The sequence below is a fragment of the Macrobrachium rosenbergii genome, chromosome 16 (assembly GCF_040412425.1).
Source record: "Macrobrachium rosenbergii isolate ZJJX-2024 chromosome 16, ASM4041242v1, whole genome shotgun sequence".
NCBI lineage: Eukaryota > Metazoa > Arthropoda > Malacostraca > Decapoda > Palaemonidae > Macrobrachium > Macrobrachium rosenbergii.
The window spans coordinates 33,856,262-33,884,162 of NC_089756.1; the positions used below are offsets into that span (position 1 = coordinate 33,856,262).

Sequence of the window (27,901 nt, forward strand, 5' to 3'; positions counted from 1 at the left end):
CAAAATACAATTTGAAAAGATTAAACAAAAGGGAACAATATCCCACAGAATCATAAGTTCATATAACACAACATATCTGTAAGAAGACATTTTAAGATCACGTCTTCACAACAAATGACGAATCTTGCAAGCAAAAAAATCAAAAATTTTCACAGAGACATTACAAACACTTACAAAATGGTTATAAAAATTATATCACCTTATAATAATATACATACATACATACATATATATATATATATATATATATATATATATATATATATATATATATATATATATATATATATATATATATATATATATACTGTATATATTTAACATTCGATCAAAGACGTTAAATTCAATATACGAGATATATGACTGACCCTCAGCAATTAACACACAGCAGAATTAAAAAAAAAAATTTTTCAACCAAAAACAACGTCAAAACTGATATACACTCCGACGTTTACAGGAAGCTTAGATTTATAGCAGCGAATTTCACCAACTTTACCCAAAGTTTGGAGCTGCAGAGAAAAAGGGGCATTATTTGCCCCAATGTTCCACCAATAACGGTAAATCCGTACCTCACCATTGAAGGTTTCTGCCATAGCAAACTGAGTGAGATGGCGAGAGAATATTTCACAATAAAGGAAAATAGGGCTGGAAAGAGGGGGCAAAAAGAGTATAGAGAAATAGAGACATAGCGACAGAGTTGAAAGGGAGGAGTTGGAAGTTGAAATATATTTGACCAGTATGACAACTGTTGAGGACATATATATATATATATATATATATATATATATATATATATATATATATATATATATATATATATATATATATATATATATATATAATGCGTGTGCGCTTGCGTGCGCATGTGTATGCGTATAAATGTTAGTATTATTGTTTATTTCTTATAAGGAGAATTAAAGCTGGAAAAATTTTCTATATAACTTCTACATGTGTGGCATTCGACCTTTTCGAAAAATAATTATTATTATTATTATTATTATTATTATTATTATTCTTATTATTATTCTTATTATTATTATTTATTATTACGATTCGTGTATGCCCGAAGGAAAAATGTATGATGACATTATTGCAGTTTTCTTCAGTTTATGATTAAACTTCCCTTGCAGATAACTCAGGACACGTGACTTCGATCCCCAAATATTCTTGATTAAAACCCATTTTTCGAGGTCAAGTAATTAATTCAAAATTCAAAGTTTTATTATTTTATTCTCCAGATCTCAGGAATCGTGGTACTTGGAGGTATCTCAGGAATCATGGTACTTGGTGGTATCATGGTATTTGGAGGTATCTCAGGAATCATGGTACTTGGTGGTATCCCATGCATCACGGTACTCGGAGGTATCTCAGGAATCTTGGTGCCCGGAGGTATCTCAGGAATCATGGTACTTGGAGGTATCTCAGGAATCATGGTACTCAGAGGTATCTCAGGAATCATGGTACTTGGGGGTATCTCAGGCATCGTGGTACTTGGTGGTATCCCAGGCATCACGGTACTCGGAGGTATCTCAGGAATCTTGGAGTTCGGAGGTATCTCAGGAATCATGGTACTAGGAGGTATCTCGGGAATCATGCTACTCAGAGGTATCTCAGGAATCTTGGTGCTTGGAGGTATCTCAGGAATCATGGTACTTGGAGGTATCTCGGGAATCATGGTACTTGGATGTATCTCTTCTTGGAGTTATCTCAGGAATCATGGTACTTGGAGGTATCTCAGGAATCATGGTACTTGGAATTATCTCGGGAATCATGGTACTTGGAGGTATCTCTTCTTGGAGTTATCTCGGGAATCATGGGACTCGGAGGTGTCTCAGGAATCATGGTACTCGGAGATATCTCGGGAATCATAGCACTTGGAGGTATCTCAGGAATCATGGTACTTGTAGGTATCTCTTCTTGGAGTTATCCCAGGAATCATGGTACTTGGAGGTATCTCTTCTTGGAGTTATCTCAGGAATCATGGTACTTGGAGGTATCTATTCTTGGAGTTATCTCGTGAATCATGCTACTTGGAAGTATCTTTTCTTGGAATTGTCTCAGGAATCATGGGACTTGGAGGTATCTCAGGAATCATGGTACAAGGAGGTATCTCAGGAATCATGGCACTGAGAGGTATCTCAGGAATCATGGTACTGGGAGGTATCTGGTCTTCTGAATTTGATAGCTTCATATCTCGAGTACCATATTAAACAAACTTTCCATTTGATATACTCTTCTGCACCACAGGTGAAATTTGTCCATATCTTCAGATTAAAAGCCAAAATTACCATTTTAATCAATTTTATTTCCCCCCCTGTTTTACTTGAAGCTTTGTAGGTGGGAACCTTGATGATTGATAATTATTTTCCATAAATATTTTCAAAGTGATTGATTGTGGCTGCTAAAACTGGCGTTACAAAAATATTTTCAATATTTTTACTTTGACAGAATTTTGGAGATTGTTCGTTAACATGGATAGTAACTGAAAACTAGTTTACATATTTTTTATTTACCGGTTTCTGATTCCTTGTATCATGGGGATATTGTGAAAGTCATAATGTCATGAAGAACTTCTGTCTTCTAATTTTCAATCCGAAAGCGCACAGCGACTAGGTCGCATTATCGAGCATCTCACGCTGAAACGTAGCAACTGACGTACTTCTAAAACATTCATCACCATGGCAACCCGATCGCGCATGCGCTACTACGGGGCTCTAGAAGCAGCTAACTCGATTAGATGTAGCAAACTTAGCAATGATCTTAGCAAACTTAGAGAACCTCCGAAAGTACTGAACACAAACTTTCCTTCCTTCCTTCCTTCCTTTCTTCCTTCCTTCCTTCCTTCCTTCCTTCCTTCCTTCCTTCCTTCCTTCCTTGTCTTCGGCATTAGGCATTCGCTCCGCTCGTTATATCATTTTTTTCGCCTCAGCGGCCGACAATTGCGGCCCTATTTCCATCTAAAGTACCTCTCAAGTCGCTTGGGCGTGCCCCCTGCAACGAAGCATGGGAAACTTAACGTTTAGTTGCCTCTCCCTTGTCGAGGAAAAATGCGCCGGCCTTTTTTTTGTGGGGGGGGTTGGTTCCCCTTTTTTTTTTCTTTTTTTCAGAGGCGAAAAAGTGTTCCCCTCTCGTTAAGACTGGTGAAAGGAATACTTAGTCGATCGTGTGAAGTTAGAAGTTTGTGATATCGGACTGAAAGATAAGATTTATGTGTATCTAACTATCCATGTATATAAATATGTGTGTGTATATGTATATATATATATATATATATATATATATATATATATATATATATATATATATGCATATATATACATATAAATAAATATATAAATATATATCCACTCACCTTTCTTACCGTGTTATACGAGTATATGTAAAGTATGCATGTATGTGTATGTATGAATGTATGTATGTAATGTACGTAAACATACATGTATGTGTTATTTCATCAAGGCTTCGTTTCATACTAAAAACCATTTGTTTTGCAGTAAAAAAAAAAAAAGAAGGTACTTAATGCGTCATTCTTCGGCTCCACGACACATACGAGATGAAACCTTTTCATCTCATCCCGGGACATCAAAGTCGCTTTACATGCGCTCTTGGAGGAACCCTTATCATCATCAGCATCATCATCATCATCATCATCATCATCATGTCGACTCGGTATTCAAAAGGTGCCTTGTATGTCTCTCCCCCCTTCTTTTCACTCAGCATCGTAGCCCTTTGCAAATGCCCTTCCTGGGACAAGATTTTTTTTTTTTTTCAAAAAGTTTTATTTTATTTTTTTTTTTCAAAAAGTTTTATTTTAGTTCTGTTTTCTACCTCTGCTCTCCTGTTTCAGTTCCGGGCTCGTCGAAAACACGCATCGATTTTGTTTGTTCCTTTATACAGGTATTTTCAATATCTTGCAACAGCCGTTGCAGCCTCTCACTAATATCACAGCTCACCTTCCAGTATCAGCTCTCCTGTCATTTTAGCCTTGCAACATCTACTGGCGTCACGATAGGGGATTTATTTCCTTTTAAAGGGGTGTTGGAAAGTTGGCATGGTTTGTGGGATATCTTTACTTGTTTCCAAAGTATTGGTCATGATGTCGCTTTAGAAAGTGGTTACTAGGAAGCTTTGACGTACCTGACGCTTGCTTCGGTACGAGAAGAGAGGTGTTAGTTCTACTGAGCTGGGTGTTTCTGTTTAGCGTCTGATAAAACTACAAATATCGGCATTTGCAGGGTGACGAGAGGGCTGGATTTTTCTTATTTGTTCATTCGTTTTTGATTGTCAGTACAGTGGTACCAATATGGCTCTAATTTCAGGAAATGCTTAACTCCAGTAAATATCTTTTAAACCAGGCGTGGGGCCAGCAATTTCATGTTGAAGATTACATATAGCCACTGCATTATATGAGCCAATTTTGTATATTATACATTATACATTATACTTCATACATTACCAAAAACCTCCTGAGTTTGACTTTGAAATTTTGATTGGGACCTAATTTAGGTGTGAGTAACTGGCTGAAGCTAAAAATTGATAGTATATTTATCCATATTTTTTCCTCAGAATATTGTGCTCCTATGAGTTGACTTAGGAGATAAGATTAACCCCGTGAAATAAAGAATTTGAATGAAAAAATAAATAAAACGCCTGAACCATGTTAAAATCTTCCGGGAAAAATATTTTACATTTTAACCCCGAGCCGAGGTAAACAACATAAAAGAATTGCTGTCAAACGCTCTGTGTTTTCCAGCTGTGAAAAAGGAACAACAGTTCTGTTGTTTTCATCGAATGAATAAGGAAAGGAAATCTTTTAGGCCTACGTAACTCAAAACCTTTACCACAAAAACACGGCCGGAAATTCATTCTCTTACTCAAAACCGTTTTATATTGGTTGATTTCAGTGTGGATTTTGAAGAGCTCTCTCTCTCTCTCTCTCTCTCTCTCTCTCTCTCTCTCTCTCTCTCTCTCTCTCTCTCTCTCTCATCTGTATGTCGAATATTAATCAAAGCGTTTGAAGTTTTGTGTTAGTTTCTTGATACTAAATTCTCTCTCTCTCTCTCTACTATTAAATACATGCAGAGAGAGAGAGCGAGAGAGAGAGAGAGCGAGAGAGAGAGAGAGAGAGATGATTTACTTCTTCATATACTATATTCCCTTCATCAGCTTTGTCTGAGTTGAGATACTGTTAAATTCTTGCCGAGAGAGAGAGAGAGAGAGAGAGAGAGAGAGAGAGAGAGAGAGAGAGAGAGAGAGAGAGAGATGATTTACTCCTTCATATACTATATTCCCTTCATCAGCTTTGTCGGATCTGAAATACTCTTAAATACATGCAGAGAGAGAGACCTTACCTTACAGACCTTACAGTTCGTTCAGGTTGCCCCAGGTCCCTCAGTGTGAGGCACCTCTGATGTCTACCAGAGAATTGCTAATGCATCTTCCGGTATATTTTGCATCTTCCAGTCTTGGGTGGTCTGGGATGTATCTTAGATATTTGTCGAGCTTATTCTTAAACACGTCTACGCTAACTCCTGATATGTTCCTCAGATGAGCTGGTAATGCATTGAATAATCGCTACATTATTGATGCTGGTGCGTAGTGGATTAATATCCTGTGTGCTTTCCTTAGTTTTTCTGGTATAGTTTTTGGCACTATTAATCTACCTCTGCTTGCTCTTTCTGATATTTTTAGCTCCATGATGTTTTCGGTAATTCCTTCTATCTGTTTCCATGCCTGGATTACCATGTAGCGTTCTCTTCTCCTTTCGAGACTATATAATTTTAAGAATTGTAGTCATTCCCAGTAGTCAAGGTCCTTAACTTCTGTTCTAGCTGTAAAGGACCTTTGTACACTCTCTATTTGTGCAATATCCTTTTGGTAGTGTGGGTACCATATCATATCGCAATATTCATGTGGACTACGTAACCTACATACGTTTTATGAAGCATAATCAAGTTTTCGGCTCTTCTCGTTTTGAAGTACTGAAACAACATAACCATTTTTGCTTTGCATTTTGCCAATAGTATTGCTCGCATTTTGCCAAGACAGAGAGAGAGAGAGAGAGAGAGAGAGAGAGAGAGAGAGAGAGAGGCACTTGCGCTGTCATAAATAATGGCGAGACTATAACCAATATGCAAAGCTGCAGCTGATGGATCACCAAGTGGCAAACTGGAAGCAACCCCCAGTCACCTCCAACCAGTCCCCTAAGCTACAAACTGGCACCAGCATCCCCCAGAGACAAGACACTCACCATGTCCTGTCCCCAGCAGATGCCAGCACCCATCCACAACTGATGGATCAGCAAGTTGCAAAATGGGTGCAACCCCCAGTCACCTCCAACCAGTCCACCCTTCTGCAAACAAGCACCAGCATCCCCCAGTGACAAGACACCTTCCATGTCCTGACCCCAGCAGATGCCAGCACCCATCCACAGCTGGTGGGTCAGCAAGTTGCAAACTGGGTGCAACCCCCAGTCACCTCCAACCAGTCCACCCTTCTGCAAACAAGCACCAGCATCCCCCAGTGACAAGACACCTTCCGTGTCCTGACCCCAGCAGACGCCACCACCCATCCACAGCTGGTGGGTCAGCAAGTTGCAAACTGGGTGCAACCCCCAGTCACCCCCAACCAGTCCACCCTTCTGCAAACAAGCACCAGCATCCCCCAGTGACAAGACACCTTCCATGTCCTGACCCCAGCAGATGCCAGCACCCATCCACAGCTGGTGGGTCAGCAAGTTGCAAACTGGGGCAACCCAGTCAACCCCAACCAGTCCACCCTTCTGCAAACAAGCACCAGCATCCCCAGTGACAAGACACCTTCCATGTCCTGACCCCAGCAGATGCCAGCACCCATCCACAGCTGATGGATCAGCAAGTTGCAAACTGGGTGCAACCCCCAGTCACCTCCAACCAGTCCACCCTTCTGCAAACAAGCACCAGCATCCCCCAGTGACAAGACACCTTCCATGTCCTGACCCCAGCAGACGCCAGCACCCATCCACAGCTGGTGGGTCAGCAAGTTGCAAACTGGGTGCAACCCCCAGTCACCTCCAACCAGTCCATCCATCTGCAAACAAGCACCAGCATCCTCCAGTGACAAGACACCTTCCATGTCCTGACCCCAGCAGACGCCAGCACCCATCCACAGCTGATGGATCAGCAAGTTGCAAACTGGGTGCAACCCCCAGTCACCTCCAACCAGTCCACCCTTCTGCAAACAAGCACCAGCATCCCCCAGTGACAAGACACCTTCCATGTCCTGACCCCAGCAGATGCCAGCACCCATCCACAGCTGGTGGGTCAGCAAGCTGCAAACTGGAGGCAACCCCCAGTCACCTCCAACCAGTATCCTACGCTGCAAACAGGCACCAGCATCCCCCAGGGACAAGGCACCCACCATGTCCTGACCCCAGCAGATACCAGCACCCATCCACAGCTGATGGATCAGCAAGTTGCAAACTGGAAGCAACCCCCCGTCACCTCCAACCAGTCCCCTAAGCTGCAAACAGGCACCAGCATCCCCCAGGGACAAGGCACCCACCATGTCCTGACCCCAGCAGATACCAGCACCCATCCACAGCTGGTGGGTCAGCAAGTTGCAAACTGGAAGCAACCCCCAGTCACCCCCAACTAGTCCACCCAGCTGTGAACAAGCACCAGCATCCCCCAGTGACAAGACACCTTCCATGTCCTGACCCCAGCAGATGCCAGCACCCATCCACAGCTGGTGGGTCAGCAAGTTGCAAACTGGAGGCAACTGCCAGTCACCTCCAACCAGTCCCCTAAGCTGTAAACAAGCACCAGCATCTCCTAGGGACAAGACACCCACCATGTCCTGACCCCAGCAGATGCCAGCACCCATCCACAGCTGATGGGTCAGCAAGTTGCAAACTGAAGGCAACCCCCAGTCACCTCCAACCAGTCCGCTAAGCTGTAAACAAACACCAGCATCCTCTAGGGACAAGACACCCACCATGTCCTGACCCCAGCAGATGCCAGCACCCATCCACAGCTGATGGGTCAGCAAGTTGCAACCTGGAGGCAACCCTCAGTCACCTCCAACCAGTCCCCTAAGCTGTAAACAAGCACCAGCATCCCCTAGGGACAAGACACCCACCACGTCCTGACCCCAGCAGATGCCAGCACCCATCCACAGCTGATGGGTCGGCAAGTTGCAACCTGGAGGCAACCCCCAGTCACCTCCAACCAGTCCCCTAAGCTGTAAACAAGCACCAGCATCCCCTAGGGACAAGACACCCACCATGTCCTGACCCCAGCAGATGCCAGCACCCATCCACAGCTGATGGGTCGGCAAGTTGCAACCTGGAGGCAACCCCCAGTCACCTCCAACCAGTCCCCTAAGCTGTAAACAAGCACCAGCATCCCCTAGGGACAAGACACCCACCATGTCCTGGCCCCAGCAGATGCCAGCACCCATCCACAGCTGATGGGTCAGCAAGTTGCAAACTGGAAGCAACCCTCAGTCACCTCCAACCAGTCCCCTAAGCTGTAAACAAGCACCAGCATCCCCTAGGGACAAGACACCCACCATGTCTTGACCCCAGCAGATGCCAGCACCTATCCACAGCTGATGGGTCAGCAAGTTGCAAACTGGAGGCCACCCCCAGTCATCTCCAACCAGTCCCCTAAGCTGTAAACAAGCACCAGCATCCCCTAGGAACAAGACACCCACCATGTCCTGACCCCAGCAGTTGCCAGCTCCCATCCACAGCTGGTGGGTCAGCAAGTTGCAAACTGGAGGCCACCCCCAGTCACCTCCAACCAGTCCCCTAAGCTGTAAACAAGCACCAGCATCCCCTAGGAACAAGACACCCACCATGTCCTGACCCCAGCAGATGCCAGCACCCATCCACAGCTGATGGGTCAGCAAGTTGCAAACTGGAGGCCACCCCCAGTCACCTCCAACCAGTCCCCTAAGCTGTAAACAAGCACCAGCATCCCCTAGGGACAAGACACCCACCACGTCCTGACCCCAGCAGATGCCAGCACCCATCCACAGCTGATGGGTCAGGAAGTTGCAAACTGGAAGCAACCCCCAGTCACCTCCAACCAGTCCCCTAAGCTGTAAACAAGCACCAGCATCCCCTAGGGACAAGACACCCACCATGTCCTGACCCCAGCAGATGCCAGCACCCATCCACAGCTGATGGGTCAGCAAGTTGCAAACGGAGGCAACCCCCAGTCACCTCCAACCAGTCCCCTAAGCTGTAAACAAGCACCAGCATCCCCTAGGGACAAGACACCCACCACGTCCTGACCCCAGCAGATGCCAGCACCCATCCACGGCTGATGGGTCAGCAAGTTGCAAACTGGAGGCCACCCCCAGTCACCTCCAACCAGTCCCCTAAGCTGTAAACAAGCACCAGCATCCCCTAGGGACAAGACACCCACCATGTCTTGACCCCAGCAGATGCCAGCACCCATCCACGGCTGATGGGTCAGCAAGTTGCAAACTGGAGGCCACCCCCAGTCACCTCCAACCAGTCCCCTAAGCTGTAAACAAGCACCAGCATCCCCTAGGGACAAGACACCCACCATGTCCTGACCCCAGCAGATGCCAGCACCCATCCACAGCTGATGGGTCAGCAAGTTGCAAACTGGAGGCAACGAGGGTCACCTCCAACCGGTCCTCTAAGCTGTAAACAAGCACCAGCATCTCCTAGGGACAAGACACCCACCATGTCCTGACCCCAGCAGATGCCAGCACCCATCCACAGCTGATGGGTCAGCAAGTTGCAAACTGGAGGCAACCCCCAGTCACCTACAACCAGTCCCCTAAGCTGCAAACAAGCACCAGTGTTATGCGGTGCACTTTTTCTTTATATGTATTGCGTCGCACCACATATGAATGACTCCGTTTCTGTCTGTTGACTTTCACTTGATAGTAACGCAGGGGACTCGGTAAGTTAGGTTGAAATTGTCTATTAATACTTTCTACTTCTCAGGAGGGAGTAAGAATTCAACGGGCACGGTTTTTCATAAGTTTTATTCTTAACGCTAAACTATTTCACACGGCCAGCCACACTGGACTTAGAAATCTCTTGATGTTAAGAGAGGAGCGAGTGACACAATCCTACCCAATTTGGTTTTCAAGTAACTCTGGCTAAAAATTGATCAGAATGAACTCTGGACCTATGATGAATAAAACTCTGCCTCCTTGAGGACGTCTACTTTACTCTTAATGGTTCAATCTTAACTCCCACTTTTGGCAAGGACAAATCAGGTCAATTTTGCTGACCTTTTCACTTCTTAGTCTATCCTCTAACTCCTCCTTCCTTTCCCACATCTTGGAGGTTTGTTATGGTTACACTTCAATTTACTTGGTCTCATGGCTCATCATTTTAAATTATAAACATCGTCTCTCGCTCTCTCTTGCTCTCTCTCTCTTTCATAATCCTGATCAGTGAATCTCATACTTATTCACTGCATAACATCACTGGTCACCTACCTGCATTGACTACAATGCAAGTAGATAACCAACTCAACAATATACAAAACCATTACAAATGTAATGCGAATTTGAATAAAGTAGTCATGTAAGCAGGTGTATGGAAAGAAATTTATATGAATGCCTATAATATACATTCAAAGAAAAACTTGACTATAGTCAATTATTTCAATGTCAATAATTTCTATTAACAAGTAATAAATGCAAACAAGACTTAAGTATGAATTTATATATCAAATACTCAAACTAAATGCAGAAAATTATGGCAAAGTAAATATATCAAATGCCTATTACTCTCTGGTTATCAATCATGATTGTTATTAAAGAAATCATAAATTGTAAAAAAAATAAAAAAATCAATCATCAAATGTTCAAGTGGCAAGTCAATGGTAAACGCTATTACTCTCTATGAAGGATTCTGTCCATCATGTCTTTGATTAAGGTAAGCTTATTCAATATTAATTTCCTGACAATTATAAAAGAAATGAAAGCAAACAGTACCAAAAGAATGACATTTATGAATGACATGATAGGAGAAATCTCGGTCTTATATGTATGAAAGAAAGTATGAACCTCTTCTAGCTTTGTGAATGTCTCCAATTCCAGTTCTGAAAGCTGAAATTCGTTAATAACTGCAAACTGATGTACACTTTTACTGAAATTCAGACTGTATGTCGTGAAAACTGTTGGTTTGTAATACAAATTATGTAGAATGACCAATTCACAAGCAGATGAAAATGTGTGTACGTTAATGAAAACTACTTCTGTTTTGTTTGTCTTACAGTCAATCTTAGCATTCAATCTGTTTGCTGAGAACACAAAAATTTCATCATCAATGATTTGAGCCTTGAAAGTTTCTGTAAACGGTATATATTTACAATGGTTCTTACCATTCTTGTTGTTTACAAGATCATCTAGGCAATGAAGAGCATTCAAGGGTTCATAGAAATTCACAATGTTACAAACATATACACCATCATTAAGCATGACACATTCCCTGAATTTATGTTCGGGAATTTCGGTCACTAGGAAAGAATCATGCTGCAAGGCAAAGTGTCGAACTGTTCCTTCTAGTACAATGGACTTATTATCTACTACCATTGGGAATGGATAGACTGATATCAATGAGTTGACGTCTGGATTGTTGAAAGGGATCACTAGTATGATTTGATTGGCTACCACTTTCACTGTGATCAGGCCATAATAGTCCACTATATTTTCTACTAGTGGCTTCAAGTGATTGTTCACAACACATTTCTGAATAATGGCTTCAATTTCACTAGGGTTATCAGAAAAGGCGACAGCAGGTTTTTACCTGCCATCATGATTGCATTGAGTAATTCCTTGTATTCCAGAAGGAAATTACTTGTTTCTATGAGCAGTTGCTCCATCATTTCTGTTTGATGGATTCTAGCAATTTCTGATGAAACATTATGGAGGGCACTATTCACAAATTCTTTCAGCACTGTGATCATTTTCTGATTTTGATTGACATTTCCTATTACTTTATTATAGACAGTGCCCTGCTCAGAAGCCCAATTTTCAAGTTGTGCCACTTTTTCCTTTAGCCTTTCAACATTACCATCGGTCGCCACTCCAAAGAGATTGTGTAAAGCGACGCCTATAAAGGGTATGAGTGATCGCTTTACTACTTTCCTTGGCATAACACTATCGATGTCCCTTTTCAACTTGGAGAGCATGTCGTACAAATTTCTATCTTGGACACTTTGTAATCCTGCCTGTATCTGATTGCTCAGCTGGACTAACTGCTCTCTCTGATCGATAATGGACTCCGTCTGGATCTTAACAATGGCTAGGTCCTGTATCATCTTAACCTTGCCATGCTCCTGATGATGGCTCCTTCCTTAGTTGTACGAGTGAGTTCACAATTTGACTCACTGCCAACCACCATACAATCCATTTGCTGAAATAATGTTATTAAGCAGTAAAAATCTTATCAACTACATTTGTTTACCATTGCACTTGCCATTATCTTCTTCTCAAATTATACCTTGGGGTCATTGAAGATTCTATTTTATTATCTATCTTATCTTTATTGGACAAATCCTTTAACTGGGTAGACGACCAAGGTTCTGAATGAACTACTTTAATGTGGTTCCAATGTACAATGGATTCTTTCAAGGTAATTTCATGCATTAACTTGAATTTATTCAACTTCAAAACTTCTAAAACTCTATATGGACCTCGAAATTTTGGGGATACTTTAATATTAGGTCCTTCAAGAACATGATTGAGTACATAAACTTGTTGTCCTACCTTTAACGAGGGTATGGTGGATCTGTTATTGTAATACTTACTAGATTTTTTATGTAACTCCTTTAATCTAGCCCTGGTGACTTTAACGGTCTCGTACGTACGTCTTGTCTTCCAAGCAATATAGTCCTCGTAGTTGTACGTACGTCTGGGTGGTGCGGCATCATCCAAAAGTGAATTTGGCATTCTCTTTTGGTAGCCATACAATAGGAAATGAGGAGTTTCTCCTATTGATTCATTTACTGTGTTGTTTAGAGTAAATTGTATGTCTTCGAGAGTCAAGTCCCAGTCTTCAGTGCTAGGGGTTACCAATGTTTTCAGAACATCCTTTATCTTGCGATTTGTTCTTTCTACTGCTCCATTTGAGCTTGGCTTATATGCTGTTATTTGACATTTCTGTATTTCATAAAAGTCACACAATTTCGTTAGAATGTCACTAGTAAATTCAGCAGCATTGTCTGAGAGCAAAACTTGAGGACATGAATGTCTGGTTATAATTCTAGACTTAAAGGCTTCTGCCACCGTTGATGCTTCTCTGTTTCTAGTTGGAACAATTTCTACGTATCTGGTCAAATAGTCAATGAAAACTAAAATCTGTTTATTTCCTCTGATGGTGTTCGGGAATGGACCTAAGAAATCCATTGTGACTACTTGAAAAGGATTTAATTCTGAAGGATACATTTCCAGAGGAGCCTTGACGTTGACATTCCCCTTATGTATATTACATAGGGTACAATTCTGAACAAATCGAGTAGCATCTTCACTACATCGAGGCCAAAAATAGTTTCTAGTGATTGTTCTTCATGTTTTCTTAATTCCAGGATGTCCTGATAACTTGTATGAATGGGTTAGTTCTAAAACGTCTTGTATTAGTGTATTAGGAATGTACAAACGTGAACAAGCATTTGTTCGTCTGAAGTCTTGTACAATAACCCATCTATCAATTGAAACTCTGAATTTTTCTCACCTTGCAAGAGGTTACCAATTACTTCCTTATTCTAGAATCCTTTTGTTGTTCCTGACGAACTTTGTCTAAATCTAAGTCTGTGATTTGACAACTGAAGGCGAAATTATGAGTGGTAATTTGTTTCTCGTTCTCTTCTTGTGATCTAGATAAGGCGTCAGCTAATGTGTTATATCTACCAGGTATGTATCTAAATTCTGGGGCAAATTCTAATACGCTAACGAACCATCTATTGAACTTCATATTATTGGTAAAAGCCCTTTTCTTGAAAAGATCACAAATGGGTTTATGATCTGTAAGAACATTAATTTTATGTCCTAGCAAAATGTGTCTAAATTTCTGTAATCCCCAGACTAATGCCAAACATTCCCTTTCTGTTGTACTGTAATTTCTTTCAGCTGCATTCAAAACTCTACTGGCATAGTATACAGTCCTCATCCTTGTTTTATCCTTTTGCATCAAGACGGCACCTAGTCCTGTACTTGAAGCATCACAGGCTAAGTAGAATTCCTTCTTGAAGTCTGGATAAACTAGGATAGGATCTGTTATCAACATATCCTTTAGTGTTTTGAACACTGCTTCCTGTTCATCTTTCCACTCATAGCTAGCATCTTTCCTAGTTAACTCAGTTAATGGTTTTGCTATGGTAGCAAATCCCTTTATGAAAGGTCGATAATATCCTACCATACCTAGGAATCTTCTTAGTGCCTTCAAATTTCTTGGGGCTGGATAGTCTACAATAGCCTTAATCTTTCCTTCTTGCATTTTCAAACCATGTTCACTGATAACATGTCCTAGATATTCTAGAGATTTCTTCAGAAACTGACATTTCTTAATTTTTACCTTTAAACCGGCCTTTCTGAGCCTATCTAATACTAATTCTATTGTCTTGAAATGACTCTCTACATCCTTACTAGCAATTATTATATCATCAAGATAAACCGATACGTGTTCAACATCTCCCAAGATTTGCAGCATTAAACGTACAAACGTTAAAGGAGCTGAAGTAAGACCAAACGGCATTACCTCAAATTGCAAATGTTCTTTATGAGTACTGAATGCCGTGAGATGCTTGGATTCTTCATCGAGAGGAACTTGCCAATATCCACTCAGTAAATCGAGGCTAGAAAAAACCTTGGCACCTCCTAATTGAGCTAACATGTCATTAATGACTGGCATTGGCATTCGATCAGGGACGTTGTGGGAATTCAATTTATGGTAATCAGTTACCATCCTCCATGTACCGTCTTTCTTTGGAACTAGCAGTAAAGGTGAATTATAAGGTGACTTAGAAGGAATTACGACTCCATCTTCCTTCATCTCTTCAACCATCTCGTCTTCAATGGGTCTTTGACTTATTGGAAGTTTGTAGTTAGGTATATAAAAAGGTCTAGCACCATCTTCTATGACTATTTTGTGCTGCAGGACATCTGTCCTTCCTAACTTATCTCCTGTTACTGCTACAACACTCCTATATTTCTCTAATATCTGTATTAACCTGTCCCTACAATGAGGAAAATCTGTATTATTTACTTCCCTTCTAATTTAACTCTTGTGTCAGCTACAGAGACAAATGCTTTTTCACTTATGGTTAGTAAAGGGTTAGTAATCACAATTCCCTTACAGAATTCTATGCCGGCATGCAATTCTAGTCTCTTGTCAGAATAATTATACACAAGTCGTACAATTTCCACCATTAAGTCTTACTAGGGAATTGTCCATTTTCACAAAGTCTGGTAAGTCTTCATTAACTAATAACACATCTGTATCACCTAGGTTTTTATCTGTTACAATTCTAAGACAAACCTTTGTCAGACCTTGTGGATGCAGTATAACGCTATTGTTTAATTTGAGTTTTACAAGATTATCATCGGCAGTACTAACTAAGCAGATCTCTTCTGCATTCTGTGCATCGGCAGTGTAACAGACATCAGTATCATCTGAACTTTCATCTTGTGGTATCACAGAACCTATCTCTGTCATTTTCAGGTTGCCTAACAGCAACACCTCGTTGAGATACTTCTCTTCCGTATCTTCTCTTATTATTAAGTGACTACAATCTATTAGCGTGTCAGGATCGTCAGGTTGGGAAAAAGAACTAAGTTCTTCGGAGGTACCTACTTGTCGTGCACTTGAGTTATCAGGTTCATACCTGCTATCTGAGAATTCCTCCTGAGTGGCTTCTAGGCTTTTAAAAGTAGTTTGTCTATCTTCTCCTATTTCTTCTATCATTGAATTTCTACTCACTGTCCTACCCGGGTTAGCATTAAATTCTATTTCTATCTGTTGGATGTCTACTTCTTCAGATGAGGCTGTCTCAGGTAAAGTGATCAAGTTTATCTGAAACTGTTCCTCTTCTTCAAGAGAGCAAACATTTCCTCTATCAATTTCCTTGATAGTGATTCTTCCATTGCTACAGTCTAGTGCAATTCCACATCTTTTCATAGCCTGGAGGGAAAATAGAGCTTGAGCTGGAAAATATTTCTCTTCCAACACCACAAACTCTTCCCTGTATTTCTTACTTAGAATTTCTATCTCTAAATTGACATTGCCTATAGCCCTTATTTGCTTTCCAGCGATCCCCTTTATGGTCCTATAGGATTCTCTCATTTGGGAAAGCTCACAACCTATATGTTTTGTTAAAGTGCCTTTATCTATGATACTTACAGTACTGCCTGTATCCAACAATATGGAACTCTGTACACCTTCTAAGTGTACTTGTATGATAGGCAACTCTTCCTGGCACGTATTAAAATTCTTTACAGAAAACACTACTTCATTACTTCGAGTAATGTCTGTTGGGGACACATCCTTATTCACTGTCACTATTTCTTTCTGTAAGGATGGACCTTTCTGCTGCACTCTCTGTGATTGTCACTGAGAATCCCCTTGATTTGGGTTACTGGGGGAGGTATTTTGGTTATTAGGCTGAGTACTTTGGTTATTTTGAGACCCCTGAGAATTCCCCTGTTTGTTGTACCAACAGTTCTGGATTAAATGTCCTGTCTTATTGCAATTCGAACACCATTTGTTTCTTCTACAATTCTGTGTTGTATGGTTGTTATAACCACAATTTCCAGAACTTTGTCTCTGCCTATTGAACTGTGGCCTATTATTCCCTGAATTTTGGCCTTGACTAGCTCCCCTCTGTCCAGGAGTCCTGTTATTTCCACTGTTATTTCCATTAGTTCCAGTGGTATTCCCATTGTTACCTCTATTTGGCGGCCTACCTTGATTGTTTCTATTTGATTGATTAAATCTCCTATTGTTGTTCCCACCATTTCTATCAAACGAATTTCTATTTCCTGATACCTAGACCTAGCTTGCCCTGATTGGTTTCTATTGGACTGATTGCTATTATTTCTTGGGTTTCCACTAGCTACGGTTCCCGTAAAATCTGCACTACTACTTGATGAATTCTGTTTTACTTTCCTTTCTATGTACATCAAAGTTTGTACAATTCCATCATTTGGCTTCCTATCACAGTACTTCTTTAAGGCTACTCTTTCTTCCTTACCCAAAGCATCGTAGATTGGTCCTAAGGACATATATCTAAGTACCTTGGATATACTAGCTAAATCTGTTTCATCATCATCAAATTCATCCTTCCTTCCAACAACAATTCCTACAGCTTTCATATCTGTCGTCACTCTATCTATAGCTTCTTCTACTCTAGTGGCTAAAACTAAGTGATTACCCTCATATTTCTGATGATGGAAAGTTCCTATGTTATACCATGGATCTTGCTGTGCTTCTGGTTGCCAAAATTGTAAGCACTGTTTCTTGAATTCGTTAAACAGAGTAATATTCCTAAAAAGTACTGAATGAAGAACTGTATGTGCATCACCATGTTCCATACTAACATACAAGAGTGCTTCATCTATTTTCTTTCTCTCATCTGTGATACCAGCAGCTGAAATTCTGCTTTCTGTGTCTGCTATCCATCGATTTACACCATATTCTTCTAATCTACTTTTATCTACATTACTTGGGTCTACCGTTCCACAAAATCTAGTGGCTTAGGTTATTACGGTGGCTTGCGCCATGTTGTTATTTCTAGGTACAATGGAAGTTATTGGGTTAGTGGTTACAACTGAAGGGTTAGGCGCACTCGGTAAACTAAGTGGGGGACCTTGACTACGAGAACGTCTGGGTCTAGTATTACTAGGATCAATTGGTCTAGAAAGTCGTTCAGGTACAGGTCTTAGGTTATATGGAGTCTGGTCTTCGCTTCTTGTCTGTTGCAGTCGGGAGATAACTTCGTCCAAAGTGTTATTCATATTAATTCATAAAATATTCAATGATTCCAAGAATGAAAAATTGAAAAAAAATAAATTTGAGAATCAGGTACTTACTTCAATTGCATGTTTGCTGAGTTGACTGTATCCCTCTATACAAAAAAATTCAAATTTTTCCTAACTCATTCCTTCACAGGACTCTCTCAATCTGAAAAAGTCTGATATTAGTCTTATGTATACAATTGTTTGGGTTCCACTGCAAAATGCTGCGCCAAGTGTATAACAAAAAAAATTATTATGATAGAATAATTTAAACAGAATTGCCTCTATCACCAAGTGAACGAAAATTTCTATTTCGTAAAAAAAAATTACTAAACATGAAAGAAAAAATTATTTCCTTCGTACAACATTAAGGAAATATTATTCAGAACATTATTCAAAAGAAAAATAATTTACTTAAATTATTTGTTTAAAAAAATTATTTGCGCACTGCAGGGAAAAATAATTATATAAAAATTTCACGCACACAAAAAAAATTTAATTCACAGAGAAAAAAAATTCTCTATATAATTCCCCGATACTAGGAATGAATGTTTACTATTCAATTAGCTTCGTGTCGCCTTGCACTTGAAGATCGCGCTGATTGCACTTGAGTGCAATTTGTCGTTAGCATCCACCGATAATTCGGCACCGCTCGGCCGACTTCCAGTCCGTACTTGCTGAATTTGGCGAAGAAAAATTTTGGAATCCCTTCCAAATTGTTGATTGAAGGCGTCACTTCCCTTTCGAGAGGCGGTTATCAACGCGTTGACTTCTAAACTTTATCGCCGTTCCGAATTCTTCACTCTCTTTCGTCGCCGTCTTCCGCTCTCGTTCGTCGCCGTCTTCGTCACTGCTCTGCTACCGCTACTTTTCGCTAAGTCTCCCTTTTAGCGACCAAAAATTTTGGGAATTTCGTGTAATTAAGTCCGTACACGATAGAAAAGTTCACTGAACTGACGTAGATATTAGCGACTTTCATACGTCCGCCAACACTGTTTGTTTTCGTCTTCTCCGCTTCTGCGATCGGCATAGTATAGGGCGAGTTGCTGATTCTTTCTTTCGTAAATTTCGTTTTCTTATAAAAATCACCGCTGATCTATGCCGTGATTATTACTATTGTTCTTATTATGGTCATATATAATTATTAAACTGAATTTCTGGTTGATCTTATGCGAATGTTCGGAAGTTTCAAACTAGGCAGAGATTTATCACTGTCAATTTTTCCCTCCGATCGACGCAAAAAGATTCACTGCTTCTTGGAATATTTCGTTCTGCTTCGTTTCCCTTCTGCTACAGTGTTGATGTTGTATTGGTGTTTCTAGTGCTGAAGACCGTCTTGAGATTATTTGCGCTGTTAAATTGAGAGTTAGTTTTAGCGCCGTCACTGCTCACTCTCTGTAAATTTCTCTAGGGCCGTGAACTTTAATGTTTTTCAAATGTGCGCTGGGCGAAATCCTCCGAAACTGCCACCAATTTATTTGTTATGCGGTGCACTTTTATTTGTATTGTATTGCGTTGCACCACATATGAATGACTCCGTTTCTGTCTGTTGACTTTCACTTGATAGTAACGCAGGGGACTCGGTAAGTTAGGTTGAAATTGTCTATTAATACTTTCTACTTCTCAGGAGGGGGTAAGAATTCAACGGGCACGGTTTTTCATAAGTTTTATTCTTAACACTAAACTATTTCACACGGCCAGCCACACTGGACTTAGAAATCTCTTGATGTTAAGAGAGGAGCGAGTGACACAATCCTACCCAATTTGGTTTTCAAGTAACTCTGGCTAAAAATTGATCAGAATGAACTCTGGACCTATGTTGAATAAAACTCTGCCTCCTTGAGGACGTCTACTTTACTCTTAATGGTTCAATCTTAACTCCCACTTTTGGCAAGGACAAATCAGGTCAATTTTGCTGACCTTTTCACTTCTTAGTCTATCCTCTAACTCCTCCTTCCTTTCCCACATCTTGGAGGTTTGTTATGGTTACACTTCAATTTACTTGGTCTCATGGCTCATCATTTTAAATTATAAACATCGTCTCTCGCTCTCTCTTGCTCTCTCTCTCTTTCATAATCCTGATCAGTGAATCTCATACTTATTCACTGCATAACATCACTCGGTCACCTACCTGCATTGACTACAATGCAAGTAGATAACCAACTCAACAATATACAAAACCATTACAAATGTAATGCGAATTTGAATAAAGTAGTCATGTAAGCAGGTGTATGGAAAGAAATTTATATGAATGCCTATAATATACATTCAAAGAAAAACTTGACTATAGTCAATTATTTCAATGTCAATAATTTCTATTAACAAGTAATAAATGCAAACAAGACTTAAGTATGAATTTATATATCAAATACTCAAACTAAATGCAGAAAATTATGGCAAAGTAAATATATCAAATGCCTATTACTCTCTGGTTATCAATCATGATTGTTATTAAAGAAATCATAAATTGTAAAAAAATAAAAATCAATCATCAAATGTTCAAGTGGCAAGTCAATGGTAAACGCTATTACTCTCTATGAAGGATTCTGTCCATCATGTCTTTGATTAAGGTAAGCTTATTCAATATTAATTTCCTGACAATTATAAAAGAAATGAAAGCAAACAGTACCAAAAGAATGACATTTATGAATGACATGATAGGAGAAATCTCGGTCTTATATGTATGAAAGAAAGTATGAACCTCTTCTAGCTTTGTGAATGTCTCCAATTCCAGTTCTGAAAGCTGAAATTCGTTAATAACTGCAAACTGATGTACACTTTTACTGAAATTCAGACTGTATGTCGTGAAAACTGTTGGTTTGTAATACAAATTATGTAGAATTCACTAATCAAAGGTCCTGTGAAGGCCCCCCGAAGCTGGATTCGGAGCCAGGATCCTAATTCTTCCCGTCTTCAGTCAATTAAGGTCCTGTGAAACCCACTGAAGCTGGACTCGAAGCCAGACTCCTTCTCTTCCTTCGAAAAATAAGTCATGAATTTCTCAAAACTGCTAGTTTTACTGTTAATATGATAGTGTATGATACAGAGAGAGAGAGAGAGAGAGAGAGAGAGAGAGAGAGAGAGAGAGAGATAGGTTCTCAAAAGGTGATATATGAGTGAATATCTTGTGAATTTTTTTGAAAGATGAAACTTTAAATGTTATAAAAAAACAGGCAGGTATTTTTTTCTGTCTTTTATTTCTGATCCTTCTAGTAACATAATGATATATATAAAGAAAACATTTTAAATATATTACCTATGAAAGAATAGTAAACATAAAAATAATGTCCGTGACCGCATTAGTAAACGTGGAATGGTAGTAAACATAAAAATAATGTCCGTGACCGCATTAGTAAACGTGGAATGGCCGTCATTATTTCCAAATTGGCCTGCCGTGTCTCATCAGGTCCTGAATAGTGCGTCTACTCTCATTTAACTCAAGTGCCTGGCGCTCGTAGAGAACGCGGAGTTCCTCCAGCTGCAATATCTTGTCTCTCAGCTCTTCCGACAGCTTATCCCTCTCCAAAGATCGGTGGATCTGCGCTGGTAAATCTTCATTTATCCTCTTGAGTTTGTTGACATCATCCTGTAGTCTTCTGGCGCTCTCGTCCAGGTTTCCGAAGTCGCCGCGTCTGCGAGCATGGAGAAGTTCCTCTTGGAGGTTCTTTAAAGAACGTGTCAGTTCTCGTATCCGCTGCTCCTTCAAAAGACACGTTGATTCGTAATCTTCTAGCTTGGCGTTGGTGCGTTTTAATTCCTGTTCGTTGGTGAACAGCCGTCCATGTAGATAAGAATTGTCCTTCCTTAACCTCTCGTTCTCCAGCTTGAGGCCTTCATTTTCACTTAGCAGCCTATGCTTTTCAATGATATTTTCAAACATTTCTGTTTTTAGCGCGGCCAATTGCTGCTCGGCTATCTCTAGCTGGCCTCTGTAGAGCTCACCATCAGCTTGCACGAAGGAAAATCTCTGAGGAGGTTCTCTTTCTTGATACATTTTTGTTGTTGATTCCACTGCGTCTCTGGTTGTAATGACCTCTGTTGATGCAAATTAAATTTATACCTGACGACTCAGAAATTTTCGAAATATGCCTCATTTATTGCCCAGAGAATTTATACATATTTCTTATTCTTTACAACCTGTCTTTGCTTAGCGTATTTGCAAGGTTTCTAATTCAGCAGCGACGTATCATGTTATATAGGTTGACGCTCTCTCTCTCTCTCTCTCTCTCTCTCTCTCTCTCTCTCTCTCTCTCTCTCTCTCTCTCTCTCTCTCTCTGCATAACTACCTTATGTTATACCTCTTCTATTGACGAAAACGTCAAAGCTTATACAGTGTTGCCAGCGTCCCCAAGTTTGGCGACATAATTATCGCATTTAAAACACTGGTTACTGAGGCCTCTCTCTCTCTCTCTCTCTCTCTCTCTCTCTCTCTCTCTCTCTCTCTCTCAAAGAAAATATGATGAATTAAGTGGCTATAAATAGGCCTATACTTACACAAAAGCAGATTTTGCTCTCTCTCTCTCTCTCTCTCTCTCTCTCTCTCTCTCTCTCTCTCTCTCTCTCTCTCTCTCTCTCTCTACTTCTAAAACATACTTTACAAATGTATTATCACTCAATCTTACAAAGAAAATATGATGAATTAAGTGGCTATAAATAGGCCTATGCATACACAAAAGCAGATTTTGCTCTCTCTCTCTCTCTCTCTCTCTCTCTCTCTCTCTCTCTCTCTCTCTCTCTCTCTCTCTCTACTTCTAAAACATACTTTATAAATGTATTATCACTTAAATCTTCCAAAGAAAATATGATGAATTAAGTGGCTATAAATAGGCGTATTCATACACAAAAGCCAGCAGATTTTTCTCTCTCTCTCTCTCTCTCTCTCTCTCTCTCTCTCTCTCTCTCTCTCTCAAAGAAAATATGATGAATTAAGTGGCTATAAATAGGCCTATGCTTACACAAAAGCAGATTTTGCTCTCTCTCTCTCTCTCTCTCTCTCTCTCTCTCTCTCTCTCTCTCTCTCTCTCTCTCTTGTCTGTAAGTCAGATCATTATTCAAAACTTTTTGAAATTCTACGTTGTTTTTTGGATGCTAAGTATGCTTTCTCTCTCTCTCTCTCTCTCTCTCTCTCTCTCTCTCTCTCTCTCTCTCTCTCTCTCTCTCTCTCTATCGATTCATCAGTTATCCCTTTGCCATATTTCCATTTCCATCAACATAATTGCAATGGAATCTCTTGAGAAATTTGACCAAATTTATTCGAATTTTTTAAATAATTTTCGTTTTCTTATATTCCAACATATGTTGTAATTTCAACATAACCCAAAGGTTGAACTACAATTCTGGTTTGCTTATCCTGGCTTCTCTTCTCCCTCCTAATTTCGTCTGTCTCTTTCCCTTTCTTTTCACTCAGCATCGTAGCCCTTTGCAAATGCCCTTCCTGGGACAAGATTTTTTTTTTTTCAAAAAGTTTTATTTTTTTTTTTTTTCAAAAAGTTTTATTTTAGTTCTGTTTTCTACCTCTGCTCTCCTGTTTCAGTTCCGGGCTCGTCGAAAACACGCATCGATTTTGTTTGTTCCTTTATACAGGTATTTTCAATATCTTGCAACAGCCGTTGCAGCCTCTCACTAATATCACAGCTCACCTTCCAGTATCAGCTCTCCTGTCATTTTAGCCTTGCAACATCTACTGGCGTCACGACAGGGGATTTATTTCCTTTTAAAGGGGTGTTGGAAAGTTGGCATGGTTTGTGGGATATCTTTACTTGTTTCCAAAGTATTGGTCATGATGTCGCTTTAGAAAGTGGTTACTAGGAAGCTTTGACGTACCTGACGCTTGCTTCGGTACGAGAAGAGAGGTGTTAGTTCTACTGAGCTGGGTGTTTCTGTTTAGCGTCTGATAAAACTACAAATATCGGCATTTGCAGGGTGACGAGAGGGCTGGATTTTTCTTATTTGTTCATTCGTTTTTGATTGTCAGTACAGTGGTACCAATATGGCTCTAATTTCAGGAAATGCTTAACTCCAGTAAATATCTTTTAAACCAGGCGTGGGGCCAGCAATTTCATGTTGAAGATTACATATAGCCACTGCATTATATGAGCCAATTTTTGTATATACATTATACATTATACTTCATACATTACCAAAAACCTCCTGAGTTTGACTTTGAAATTTTGATTGGGACCTAATTTAGGTGTGAGTAACTGGCTGAAGCTAAAAATTGATAGTATATTTATCCATATTTTTTCCTCAGAATATTGTGCTCCTATGAGTTGACTTAGGAGATAAGATTAACCCCGTGAAATAAAGAATTTGAATGAAAAATAAATAAAACGCCTGAACCATGTTAAAATCTTCCGGGAAAAATATTTTACATTTTAACCCCGAGCCGAGGTAAACAACATAAAAGAATTGCTGTCAAACGCTCTGTATTTTCCAGCTGTGAAAAAGGAACAACAGTTCTGTTGTTTTCATCGAATGAATAAGGAAAGGAAATCTTTTAGGCCTACGCAACTCAAAACCTTTACCACAAAAACACGGCCGGAAATTCATTCTCTTACTCAAAACCGTTTTATATTGGTTGATTTCAGTGTGGATTTTGAAGAGCTCTCTCTCTCTCTCTCTCTCTCTCTCTCTCTCTCTCTCTCTCTCTCTCTCTCTCTCTCTCTCTCATCTGTATGTCGAATATTAATCAAAGCGTTTGAAGTTTTGTGTTAGTTTGTTGATACTAAATTCTCTCTCTACTATTAAATACATGCAGAGAGAGAGAGAGAGAGAGAGAGAGAGAGAGAGAGAGAGAGATGCAATTACGCTGTCATAAATAACGGCGAGACCATCACTGATACCCACTTCGAGAAATGAACGGTAGAACAATAGATCTGCCGCAGCTGCAGTCCTCTTTGACCGCAACGAGCATCAAATGAAACTCTGAATGACCTCCGTTCCAGTCTATCAGCCAAGTGGTATATTTTCCTTTTCGTCGATAACCGAACAGAGAGCGAATTCCAACCTTCAAGAATTCACAGCCAGGAGAAACGAAAGAGGACCTCTGTCGAATGGAACAGAAAGGTGTAACAGTTGCACTGTGAAACAATCGTTCGAGGGTAGAAAAGTCAGATGGAAGGAAGAGGACATGAACGGAGGTACAGTAAAAGGAATGAACGTGGTTGCAGCTAGGGGCCGAAGGGACGTTACAGAGAACCTTATGCAATGCCTACAGTGCACCACGTGAGGTGCACTGATGGCACTACCACCCTGCGGGAAAGAGGACCTCCAATAATAATAATCTTATCTACTTGTCTAAAAACTCTTGTCTAAAACCTTCCATTGTCTTAAAGTCGTTTCACACTTACTAACATATAATCAAGTGAGGAAAAGATAATAATAATAATAATAATAATAATAATAATAATAATAATAATATAATAATAATAATAATAATAATAATAATAGTAATAATAATAATAATAATCTTATCTGCTTTATTACTTTACTTTCCAAGAAAATCTGAATAAAACGTGAATGAAACCAGAATGCTGAAAAATAGCTTCGTCCGGTATGTTTAAGGTCTTCATTATGGATAAAAAAAAAAAAAAAAATTGCAAAGCGACACCATTTATGCATAATTGTGTCGGCGCAAATAAATTTGTTTACATGCAAATTGCATTGCAATTTCGGAATGCTAATCCCCTCATCTCTCTCTCTCTCTCTCTCTCTCTCTCTCTGCCTCAGCAAGGAATAAATACCATAAAAGAACAACAAACTCGCTCATATTGCTTCAACAATCATTAAATACTATAAAAGCAAAATTCCCCCTCTCTCTCTCTCTCTCTCTCTCTCTCTCTCTCTCTCTCTCTCTCTCTCTCTCTCTCTCTTCTTCTACCAATTAGCGTTTCAACCAATTAGCCTAAGCTCTGAAAAACGCAACAGATTCTCTAACAATCCGTAGAAACTATGAGAAAAACAATCACCCTCTCTCTCTCTCTCTCTCTCTCTCTCTCTCTCTCTCTCTCTCTCTCTCTCTCTCTCTCTCTCTCTCTCAGAAATCTCAACTAATATTAGCATTAATTCAATGACCATTTCTTTAAATCAGATAAATGTTAGAATTTCACATCGCTTTTATCTACATTCCGCATTGAACATTTAGTATGGAAGAGGCTGAAATAATGTATTTTAATTTTGAAAAGACTTTGTTTTTTTAATGGGGACTTTTGTGAAACTCTCCGGAAGTAACTTAACTTAACAATCTTTGGTAAAGGGCGGTTGTGTTATTATTATTATTATTATTATTATTATTATTATTATTATTATTATTATTATTATTATTTCTGTTGTTGATGTTGTCAAAGTTGCTGGTGGTGTGGTTATTATTGTAACTGTTATTGCAGCTGCTTTTGTTTTTCAGGCTGCTGTTGTTGCTGCATCTGCTTTTGTTTTTCAAGCTGTTGCTGCAGCTGCTTTTGCTTTTCAAGCTGCTGTTGTTGCTGCAGCTGCTTTTGTTTCTCAAGCTGTTGCTGTTGCTGCAATTTGCTGCGTTGTTGCTGCAACTGCTTTTGTTTTTCAGGCTGCTGTTGTTGCTGCATCTGCTTTTGTTTTTCTAGCTGTCGTTGTTGCTGCAACTGCTTTTGTTTTTCAGGCTGTTGTTGTTGCTGCAGCTGATTTCGTTTTCCAAGCTGCTGTTGTTGCTGCAGTTGCTTTTGCTTTTCAAGCTGTTGCTGCATCTGCTTTTGTTTTTCAACCTGTTGCTGTTGCTGCATCAAACTGTTGCTGCAGCTGCAACTGCTTTTGCTTTTCAACCTGCTTTTGTTGCTGCATCTGCTTTCGTTTTTCAAGCTCTGTCATTGCTGTTATTCTGGAAAGTTTTCACAAAGGATTGTGTTATGCGTCGTCCTGACTGAATAGCTTATGAAACCTTCTAAGCCAAAGATTAAAACCAGCTAATGAACGGGGGCCGCTTCAACAGAGAACACAATAAAAGTGCAAATCTCCCAACGCAATTTATCGTGTCGCAAACTCTGTCAATAAATAAAACACCTGATTGGGTGATATACGCCCACTATCGTCAGTCTTTTCAATGCGGAGGAGGGCTGCGTTGAGAAATTCCCATAAAGCAGGATCAGTCAAAAGCATTTTTACAGAGCGGAGAGTTGGCACAAGCATTCCGCGTTTCATGTGACAAAAAGTTTGCTTTGATTAGTCGACAATAACATGAGAGAAATTTAGACACTAATTTGTTGCATGAAGGGATTTATTCGCCTGAGAAGTTTAATGAACTTGTTCTGTTATACGTTGACATTAAAGCATGAAGATGGATTACATGAATATAATGCGTTTTTCAGTGCTTGAGCAACCTGGTTTCAGTTCTCCGTGAAAGAAAACTATTGTACCGGCTTTGTCTGTCCGTCAGCACTTGATTCTGTCCGCACTTTTTCTGTCCGCCCTCACATCTTAAAAATTACTGAGGCTAGAGGGCTGCAGATTCTTATGTTGATCATCCACCCTCCAATCATCAAACATACCAAATGGCAGCCCTCTAGCCTCAGTAGTTTTTATTTTATTTAAGGTTAAAGTTAGCCATAATCGTGCTTCTGACAACGATGTAGGATTGCCACCATCGGGCCGTGGTTAAAGTTTCATGGGCCGCGGTTCTGTCATTATGCAAGATAGATCCATTATCGGTGGCCTTGATTATACGCTATACAGAACACTCGATTGCGCCGAAGAAACTTCGGCGCATTTTCTACTTGTTTTCTTTCGTCTTGGAATTGACGCAGGAAGATAATTCCAGAGCTTGCCAGTAAGTGGAAAGAAGCGGCCACTAAACCCTCAAATACTGTCGCTATTATGATAAAGATAATGAACCGCATTTGTGATTTATATATATACATATACATATATATATATATATGTATATGTA

General features: G+C 40.0%; 4 protein-coding genes across 4 annotated transcripts; 1 reads left to right on the forward strand and 3 right to left on the reverse strand.

Moving 5' to 3' along the window:
* Positions 1 to 1,222: 1,222 nt before the first annotated feature.
* LOC136846922 (homeobox protein ESX1-like) lies at positions 1,223 to 1,675 on the reverse strand. Its single transcript, XM_067118174.1, has one exon. The coding sequence runs from the start codon at positions 1,673 to 1,675 to the stop codon at positions 1,223 to 1,225; it is 453 nt and encodes a 150-aa protein (XP_066974275.1).
* A 9-nt stretch (positions 1,676 to 1,684) lies between these two features.
* LOC136846923 (uncharacterized) lies at positions 1,685 to 2,210 on the forward strand. Its single transcript, XM_067118176.1, has 2 exons — positions 1,685 to 1,880; positions 2,062 to 2,210. Exons 1-2 carry the CDS (start codon positions 1,685 to 1,687, stop codon positions 2,208 to 2,210), a joined length of 345 nt encoding a protein of 114 aa, XP_066974277.1.
* A 19,151-nt stretch (positions 2,211 to 21,361) lies between these two features.
* LOC136846924 (coiled-coil domain-containing protein 89-like) lies at positions 21,362 to 21,982 on the reverse strand. Its single transcript, XM_067118177.1, has one exon. The coding sequence runs from the start codon at positions 21,980 to 21,982 to the stop codon at positions 21,362 to 21,364; it is 621 nt and encodes a 206-aa protein (XP_066974278.1).
* A 4,381-nt stretch (positions 21,983 to 26,363) lies between these two features.
* Positions 26,364 to 26,741, reverse strand: LOC136846925 (UPF0746 protein DDB_G0281095-like). The gene has a single exon (XM_067118178.1). The coding sequence runs from the start codon at positions 26,739 to 26,741 to the stop codon at positions 26,364 to 26,366; it is 378 nt and encodes a 125-aa protein (XP_066974279.1).
* Positions 26,742 to 27,901: the final 1,160 nt, after the last annotated feature.

What these genes read in the sequence shown, in the direction of transcription:
- LOC136846923 (XM_067118176.1), top strand. Translation starts at nt 1,685, where the DNA reads ATGTATCTCTTCTTGGAGTTATCTCAGGAATCATGGTACTTGGAGGTA. An exon ending in GGGAATCATAGCACTTGGAG is followed by an intron (nt 1,881 to 2,061) that starts GTATCTCAGGAA and finishes GAATTGTCTCAG; the next exon opens with GAATCATGGGACTTGGAGGT.
- LOC136846922 (XM_067118174.1), bottom strand. Translation starts at nt 1,675, where the DNA reads ATGATTCCCGAGATACCTCCAAGTACCATGATTCCTGAGATACCTCCA.
- LOC136846925 (XM_067118178.1), bottom strand. Translation starts at nt 26,741, where the DNA reads ATGCAGCAACAGCAACAGGTTGAAAAACAAAAGCAGATGCAGCAACAG.
- LOC136846924 (XM_067118177.1), bottom strand. Translation starts at nt 21,982, where the DNA reads ATGTATCAAGAAAGAGAACCTCCTCAGAGATTTTCCTTCGTGCAAGCT.